Here is a 9,830-nt window from a genome sequence, read left to right on the forward strand (position 1 = left end):
GCAGAAGTCGCCGACCTCAAGAAACGGGTGAGTAATGGCTGACATGACCTATGACATCATCATCATCATCATCAATGTGGTCAGAAGAAACGAGATCAGAGCTTCCACAAGACAAACGGCTGAAATGGAGATGTTGGATGAAGTTGTGTTTGTGGTCAGCCATCTTTATTGAAGCGTGTGTGTGTGTGTGTGTGCGTTTCAGTGTGATGTGTTGGTAGAGGAGTATGAGGACGTGATTGAGGACTGGTACAAAGGGAGCCAGGAGGAAGACCTGACCACCTACCTGTGTGAGAAACATGTACTGAAGGGACAGGATACAGGTAACACACACTCACAGATACACACTCACTCACTCACTCACAGATACACACTCACTCACAGACACACACTCACTCACAGATACACACTCACTCACAGACACACACTCACTCTCAGATACACACTCCCAGATACACACTCACTCACAGACACACACTCACAGATACACACTCACTCACTCACTCACAGATACACACTCACTCACAGATACACACTCACAGATACACACTCACTCACTCACTCACAGATACACACTCACTCACAGATACACACTCACTCACAGACACACACTCACAGATACACACTCACTCACTCACTCACAGATACACACTCACTCACAGATACACACTCACTCACAGACACACACTCACAGATACACACTCACTCACAGATACACACTCACAGATACACACTCACTCACTCACTCACAGATACACACTCACTCACAGATACACACTCACTCACAGACACACACTCACAGATACACACTCACTCACTCACTCACAGATACACACTCACTCACAGATACACACTCACTCACAGACACACACTCACTCTCAGATACACACTCCCAGATACACACTCACTCACAGACACACACTCACAGATACACACTCACTCACTCACAGATACACACTCACTCACTCACAGATACACACTCACTCACTCCCAGATACACACTCACTCACTCCCAGATACACACTCACTCACTCCCAGATACACACTCACTCACTCACAGATACACACTCACCCCCAGATACACACTTACTCATTCACAGATACACACTCACAGATACACACTCACTCACTCACAGATACACACTCACTCACTCACAGATACACACTCACTCACTCACAGATACACACTCCCAGATACACACTCACTCACTCACAGATACACACTCCCAGATACACACTCACTCACTCACAGATACACACTCCCAGATACACACTCACTCACAGACACACACTCACTCACTCACAGACACACACTCACTCACTCACAGATACACACTCACTCACTCACAGATACACACTCACTCACAGACACACACTCACAGATACACACTCACTCACAGACACACACTCACTCACTCACAGACACACACTCACTCACTCACAGATACACACTCACTCACAGACACACACTCACTCACAGACACACACTCACTCACTCACAGACACACACTCACTCACTCACAGATACACACTCACTCACTCACAGATACACACTCACTCACAGACACACACTCACAGATACACACTCACTCACAGACACACACTCACTCACTCACAGACACACACTCACTCACAGACACACACTCACAGATACACACTCACTCACAGACACACACTCACTCACTCACAGACACACACTCACAGATACACACTCACTCACAGACACACACTCACTCACTCACAGACACACACTCACTCACTCACAGATACACACTCACTCACAGACACACACTCACTCACTCACAGATACACACTCACTCACAGACACACACTCACTCACTCACAGACACACACTCACTCACTCACAGATACACACTCACTCACTCACAGATACACACTCACTCACAGACACACACTCACAGATACACACTCACTCACTCACAGATACACACTCACTCACTCACAGATACACACTCACTCCCAGATACACACTCACTCACTCCCAGATACACACTCACTCACTCCCAGATACACACTCACTCACTCCCAGATACACACTCACTCACTCACAGATACACACTCACTCACTCACAGATACACACTCACAGATACACACTCACTCACTCACAGATACACACTCACTCACTCACAGATACACACTCACAGATACACACTCACTCACTCACAGATACACACTCACAGATACACACTCACTCACTCACAGATACACACTCACAGATACACACTCACTCACTCACAGACACACACTCCCAGATACACACTCACTCACTCCCAGATACACACTCACTCACTCACAGATACACACTCACTCACTCACAGATACACACTCACTCACTCACAGATACACACTCACAGATACACACTCACTCACTCACAGACACACACTCACAGATACACACTCACTCACTCACAGATACACACTCACTCACTCACAGATACACACTCACAGATACACACTCACTCACTCACAGACACTCACTCACAGATACACACTCACTCACTCACAGATACACACTCACAGATACACACTCACTCACTCACAGACACACACTCACAGATACACACTCACTCACTCACAGATACACACTCACAGATACACACTCACTCACTAGTAAAGACTAAAACACACTTAATTTCACACAAACTCATTCACAATCACTCACCACAAACCCCCTCACTCCGTCCTTCCTTCCCTCCTTCCCTCACTCACTCACGCCTTCCCTCACTCACTCACTCCCTCCGTCCCTCCCTCACTCCTTCCTTCCCTTACTCACTCACTCACTCCTTCCCTCACTCCCTCACTCCTTCCTTCCCTTACTCACTCACTCACTCCTTCCCTCACTCACTCACTCACTCCTTCCCTCACTCACTCACTCACTCACGCCTTCCCTCACTCACTCACTCACTCCTTCCCTCACTCACTCACTCACTCCTTCCCTCACTCCCTCACTCTCACAGCTGTGCTCATGTCTTCCTCTGTGCTTCCTCATCTTCGTCCAGCCTGCCTGAAGGAGGAATGGTCCTCCAGGAGGAAGGGGGACCAGGCCGCCATCACTGAGGACAAGAAGAAGAAGAAGAAGAAGAAGGGAGGAGGAAAGAAGAAAAGTGAGGATGGAGGAGAAAATAGCTCGGACGGAGAGAAGACCCCCAAGAAGAGGAAGGAGAAGAAGGTGAAGAAGAAGAAGAAGGGCAAAGCCGGGCAGGAGAGGATGGAGGGAGGGGTCTCGTCGGTCGAGGATGTCCAACCTCAGGTACCTCTGACTGGGTTGAAGACGGAGCTGTGAGCCCTGGGGGGACCTGGACCAGCCGGACTCTCCCCAGCTGGACCCTGAGTGGCTCTGCTGCTGGTCTGGAGTCAGGAGGAGGGTTCCGATGCTCTGGGGGACCCACGAGTCCCTGGACCCTGACTGGATGCTGCTTCTTCATCCATGGCCGTGGTTTGTCATCCCCGGGTGTTCTTCAGGGTTCTCCATCCCTCTGTGTTCTCCAGAGTTCTCCATCCCTTCGTGTTCTCCAGGGTTCTCCATCCCTCAGCACTCCTGCTCCCAGTCAGATCTCTGTGTGTCAGTTTTGAAGTGTGTGACTGGTATCTGGATGAAGTGTGTCTGTCTCTTTAAGAGCTCTCTAGCTAAGCAAACGTCTCCATCGGTGAGGTCACTGGACTGACCCTTCACCCCGTGACCCCTAGAACCACATGACCCGTCAGAGTCGAGAGGTTCGAGTCTCTGATCAACACCTTTGTGTTTCCGTCGGAGTACAAACTTTGTCTCTGCTGAAAGCCGGAGCTCCTTGATACTGTGAATGAGTGTGTGTGTGTGTGTGTGTGTGTGCGCGCCTCACAAGAGTTGCTATTTAAAGTGTGTGTGTGAGTGTGTTGTTTTTACAGATTTGTATCCTGAAGTGGAAGCTGCTTGTGTGTGTGTTTGCTGACTCATCAGTGGATCAATAAACAGGTTCAGAAGTCTCAATGGCGTTGTTTCCTCTCTGGGCGGTGAAGCTGGTCGTTGCTCTGGCGGCAGCGGCAGCGGGGGGTGTAATGTGCTGCTTCGGCCACTAGAGGGAGGCAGAGTCCCAGCTCAGACTGAGGCCTCCTCCTCTTGCCTCCTACAAGAATGCAGCATTTGGAGGATTCAGTCGCTTCCTGTCATTCGCAGTGGCGAAGCAGAAACGTCTGAGAACCAGAGACCCAAAGAACCCTGCTGAGGTCCAGAGTCGCGAGGTCTTGGGCAGCGTTTTGATTTCTGACGTCCTGGCGTTTCCCTTCTTGTCTTGTTCCTCAGTCGTTCTGTTCTTCCCAACAGGTTCAGACTTTATTGTAAACCTGTGATTCGTCATGAACGGGGACAGTCCAACAACATTTAACTTTTTTTTTTTTTTGCAGTCCCATTTTTTTCAACTTCCTTCGTCTTTTAGGTTCATCTCTTCAGCCCCTCCCCCTTTTTTCAGCCATTTTCAGCTGGGTTATGCATGACAAGCAGTCGTTCTCTAAACGAGACCTGAGCTTCCAGTTTGGGTTTGTTGTTCAAAATGATTCCGTTTTTTGGAAGATAATTTTACAGGAACGAGCTTAGAAAATGAAGAGATGCCAATTCTTGTGTTATTATTATTATTGTTATTATTACTATTATTGTTGTTATTGTTATTTTTGTTATTGTTATTATTGTTATTACTATTATTGTTGTTATTGTTATTGTTATTATTGTTATTATTACTATTATTGTTGTTATTGTTGTTATTGTTATTATTATTATTGTTATTATTACTATTATTGTTGTTATTGTTATTACTATTATTGTTATTACTATTATCATCATTATTGTTATTATGATTATTATTATTAATAATAATAATGCTGATGATCCCAAACTCTTCTTACTGTCTTACTTTTTACGTTTTTCTTTATCGGATGAATTTTTTTTCCAACTAAAATCACGTGGCAATGATTCACTCCCGTAAGTTCAGGAGAGAAATTAATGAAAGTCAATGTCATGTCTTCTTAGTTGATGGAAACACAACACAGTGTGTGTGTGTGTGTGTGTGTGTGTGTGTGTGTGTGTGTGTGTGTGTTAGATGTGTTTATTTGCTGAATAATTCACAGCTGGGTGTTTATAGAAGACTCGTGGCCTCAGAGCTCCAATAACACAGGACAAATATTGTCTCTCTCTCTCTCTCTCTCACACACACATTTTATCAGCTATTTCAGGGTTGACAGTTTATTTGGACGCTAGACGGTGGACATGGACGGTACAGAGACAGAAACATGGACACACGTTTATATCACCTATAGTAAGTCTTTCATATGCTCCATATTGTCTATACTTGTGAGGACATCAGGTAATTGCAAACAGTAACACACACACCTAAACACACACGGTGTTGTCAAGATGAGACTGAAACCGTCTCCTCTAATCTGGAGAAAATGAAACAGACGTTTGAATGGAAATATTGATCTTTCCTCCCATTTCAATCTTCATCTGGTATTATCTGTGTGTGTGTGTGTGTATCCATGTAGGTGCGTGTGTGTGTAGGTGTGTGTGTGTGCCCTCTGAAATGATTTTCTGTCCCATGGAACGAGAGCACAGGAACTCGTGAGCTTTATATGTACACAACTATGAAACACAAACCTGAGGAGGTAAACAAGTCTGAGTAAACAACAACAACAACAAGACCATCAAAACAAAAATACAGAATGAAATTCTGCAGCTGAGGAACAAACGAGAGCAGGAGGGGTTCCCCTGGGTGCAGCGTGCAGGAGTCGCTAGTGTGTGCGGCGACACGCTGGACGTGAGCGCGTGTTGATCTGGGGACATCTGGTGGTGCAGTCGGGCCCTGCAGCCTCCGGCGCGGCTCGCCCCTCTGAGTCTGGCGTCACGTAACTCGTCCAGAGTGACTCGTTGCTCCTCCGGGAACCCTCAGGGTGATCCTCGTATTCTGGAATGATGCTGTTGCCATGACAACCAGTCTCTTTTTTAAATGATGCACGAAAAGCTAACATCAAAGGGAAAACAGATCGCTGTCCTAGCTAGCAAGAAGAGCAACGCGGATCAATGAGTAAAAAAAATGTAAAGAAAAAGGAGAAAAACAGAAGTCATGATTATTATTATTTTTATTATTATAATATAATGTTGTGTTGAGCCTCGTGATAACAGGATACTCTTACCTGTGTTCACAGGACAGGAAACAGCCTCACAAGATTTACTTGATTGTGCTAATGAGATCAAATCCTGTCATGACAAACTATCGAGCACGTTTGTTTTGTTTGTTTGTTTGTTTTGCAAGTTCTTCCTTTCATGGATTCCATAGCAAAACAAGCTCGTGTGAAGGTGCCGGTTTCCCAGGTTGACCCAGTTGGGCGGTTCTGTGGGAGAAGACAATTATTTGTTGTTTCAAGTGATTATGTGATAATAAAGTTTGGTTCAATTCAATAGCAGCCTCTGTCCTGAATTCTGCACACTGCACCTTTAAGTGTCCAGTTCAGGCGAACGTACTGAAATAATTGATTCAGCATAGAAACTTTGTCCCGTCGCCTGATGCTGACGTGCCGCCACCTCCGACCTTCACATCAACACTTTTGAAGGTGCAGAAACAACTTGTCACCCTGCCTGCCGTGTTTTTTCCAGACGTGACCCGGTGGTGACGTGGCAGAGAGGGCGAGACAAGTGAGGAGACAGCAGAGAAGCAGGAAGGACGGCGAGTCAAATGAAGAAGAACGAGCTGTTTGGGAAGCAGATAAAAGCTGCGGTTTTATGACCCCACGGGACAAAGTTTCAAATCTGAATCTTTGTGACTGTAATCCATTTTCCTGTTTTCTGTTTGGCGGCAGTTTGTTGTGTTTCCATGTCACGCAGGTTAAACAGCAGACAGGCCGCAGTGCTGTTTGTCCAGCGTGAACCTGGAGTTGACCTCAAACACTCCATTACTCTGCTCCACGCAGGAGGCGGCGGCGAGGACGACGGGATGGAGAGAAAATAAGAACGACAGAAGGAGGCGAGAGGAAGCAGGAACTAAGACACTTAATATCCATCAGTTGGTTTCTTTTGGTGCGAGCGCAGCCGCGGCACCCAATTCATCTTCGTTCTCCTCACAGCGGTGTGTTCAGGGAAGGTCAGAACCCGGAAAATAGGCTACACACCAGGCGTTTTGTCACCAGACACCCTTCACCTGCCTGCCGCCACACAACTGGGACACGGCCGCCGCCGCCGCCGCCACCACTGCCCAAAATACATCAGCGGCAGCGGAGCAGCAACACCGCCACGCTTTCACCGCATCGGTTCTGCATTCACGCCACATTTGTTGTCCTTTAGGAAGAGGGCGAGCGAGCGAGATGGACTGACATTTCCTCCCATTAAGGTGGCGAGAAGTTCCAGTTTAGCTAATTAGCCGCAGGCGTTCATGAATTTCATGCTCACATTAACTGAGACAATCTGGACCCCAGCCTCGACTCAGACCCCCTCATCTCAGACCCCTCCTCTCGGACCCCCTCGTCTCAGACCCTGGCCTTGTCCATTAAAGTCACTCGTTGGCGTCCGGCCACTCCCATGTGATGTAATGGTCTGGTCATCAATAATCATCCCATGTGTTTTTTAAGCTCCTGGTTTTGCTGATCGCACGAATCACAAATATTCTTCAATTAATTTTGTCATTAAAACCTGAAAATCCCCAAATATCGAATTCACATTTTCCCTCTAAATGAGTTCCACTTTTGATCGATCGTGGTGGCGATCAATCTGCTGGCCATCGACTCATTGATCCGCTCAGTCTGCTCCTGCACTGCTGGAGGACAGAGGAAGGGTTAATATCAAGGTCAATGGAGGAGTGATGGAGGGGTGATGGAGGAGGAGTGATGGAGGGGTGATGGAGGGGTGATGGAGGAGGAGTGATGGAGGGGTGATGGAGGAGTGATGGAGGAGGAGTGATGGAGGGGTGATGGAGGAGGAGTGATGGAGGGGTGATGGAGGAGTGATGGAGGAGGAGTGATGGAGGGGTGATGGAGGAGGAGTGATGGAGGGGTGATGGAGGGGTGATGGAGGAGGAGTGATGGAGGGGTGATGGAGGAGGAGTGATGGAGGGGTGATGGAGGAGTGATGGAGGAGGAGTGATCGAGGAGTGATGGAGGGGTGATGGAGGAGGAGTGATGGAGGGGTAATGGAGGAGTGATGGAGGAGTGACGGAGGAGGAGTGATGGAGGGATGATGGAGGAGTGATGTGGGATGATGGAGGAGTGATGTGGGATGATGGAGGAGGAGTGATGGAGGGGTGATGGAGGAGGAGTGATGGAGGGGTGATGGAGGGGTGATGGAGGAGGAGTGATGGAGGGGTGATGGAGGAGGAGTGATGGAGGGGTGATGGAGGAGTGATGGAGGAGGAGTGATCGAGGAGTGATGGAGGGGTGATGGAGGAGGAGTGATGGAGGGGTAATGGAGGAGTGATGGAGGAGTGACGGAGGAGGAGTGATGGAGGGATGATGGAGGAGTGATGTGGGATGATGGAGGAGTGATGTGGGATGATGGAGGAGGAGTGATGGAGGGGTGATGGAGGAGTGATGGAGGAGGAGTGATGGAGGAGTGACGGAGGAGGAGTGATGGAGGGATGATGGAGGAGTGATGTGGGATGATGGAGGAGTGATGTAGGAGTGATGGAGGAGTGACGGAGGAGGAGTGATGGAGGGATGATGGAGGAGTGATGTGGGATGATGGAGGAGTGATGTAGGAGTGATGGAGGAGTGATGGTGGGATGATGGAGGGATGATGGAGGAGTGATGTGGGATGATGAGGGATTGTGGTGGAGGGGTGATGGAGGAGGAGTGATGGAGGAGTGATGGAGGAGTGATGTAGGAGTGATGGAGGAGTGATGGAGGAGTGATGTGGGATGATGAGGGATTGTGGTGGAGGAGTGATGGAGGAGTGATGGAGGGATGATGGAGGGGTGATGTAGGAGTGATGGAGGAGTGATGGAGGAGTGATGGTGGGATGATGGAGGGGTGATGTAGGAGTGATGGAGGAGTGATGGAGGAGTGATGGTGGGATGATGGAGGGGTGATGTAGGAGTGATGGAGGAGTGATGGAGGGATGGTGGAGTCTCTTCTTCTTGGCTGTACTATCGTTTCACAGCCTAAACGTGCAAAGGTCAGCTGTTATTAATGGCAAGCCCGGAGGAGAGAGAGTGTGTGTGGGAGTGTGTGTGTGTGTGAGTGAGTGAGTGTGTGTGTGTGTGTGTGTGTGTGTGTGTGTGAGTGAGTGTATGTGTGTGTGTGTGTGAGTGAGTGAGTCTGTGTGTGTGTGTGTGTGTGTGTGTGTGAGAGAGTGAGTGAGACAGACAGTGAGTGTGAAGGTTTGCATGTCACACCTTTCTGCTCTAAATGCCATGTAACCTGCCATTAGTGTCCTTGCTGTACCCCCCCCCCCCCCACTCTGGTGTTTACCCACGATGCACCTCTGCACCGAGTTATGGAGCACAAATAATAAAAAACATCAGAAAGATGTGAGACAGCAGGAAGGACAAAGACTGAGGGACAGAGAGAGCAGGGCCGACGTGAACCATTGGGTGGTGAAAGGGAGCAGCCATGTCAGACTCCGGACTAAGGTCCCAGACTCTGGACTCAAGTCCCAGACTCCGGACTAAGGTCCCAGACTCTGGACTCAAGTCCCAGACTCCGGACTAAGGTCCCAGACTCTGGACTCAAGTCCCAGACTCCGGACTAAGGTCCCAGACTCCGGACTCAGGTCCCAGGCTCCGGACTCAGGTCCCAGACTCCGGACTCAAGTCCCAGACTCTGGACTAAGGTCCCAGACTCCGGACTCAGGTCCCAGACT

General features: G+C 48.6%; 1 protein-coding gene across 1 annotated transcript in view; it reads left to right on the plus strand.

Annotated features, from left to right (window-relative positions):
* Window positions 1-4,595, plus strand: part of cnpy3 (canopy FGF signaling regulator 3) — a 7,058-nt gene extending 2,463 nt beyond the window's left edge. The window contains exons 4-6 of the mRNA XM_086197855.1: window positions 1-27; window positions 203-320; window positions 3,019-4,595. The exon at window positions 1-27 is cut by the window's left edge and continues 96 nt beyond it. Coding sequence (XP_086053981.1) covers window positions 1-27; window positions 203-320; window positions 3,019-3,302 — 429 coding nt within the window. The 3' untranslated portion in view covers window positions 3,303-4,595. The remainder of the gene's footprint in view (window positions 28-202; window positions 321-3,018) is intronic.
* The last annotated feature ends 5,235 nt before the right edge of the window (window positions 4,596-9,830 follow it).

The sequence above is a fragment of the Aulostomus chinensis genome, chromosome 24 (assembly GCF_037954235.1).
Source record: "Aulostomus chinensis isolate RoL2024-O1b breed Wild chromosome 24, RoL_Achi_v1.0, whole genome shotgun sequence".
Lineage (NCBI taxonomy): Eukaryota > Metazoa > Chordata > Actinopteri > Syngnathiformes > Aulostomidae > Aulostomus > Aulostomus chinensis.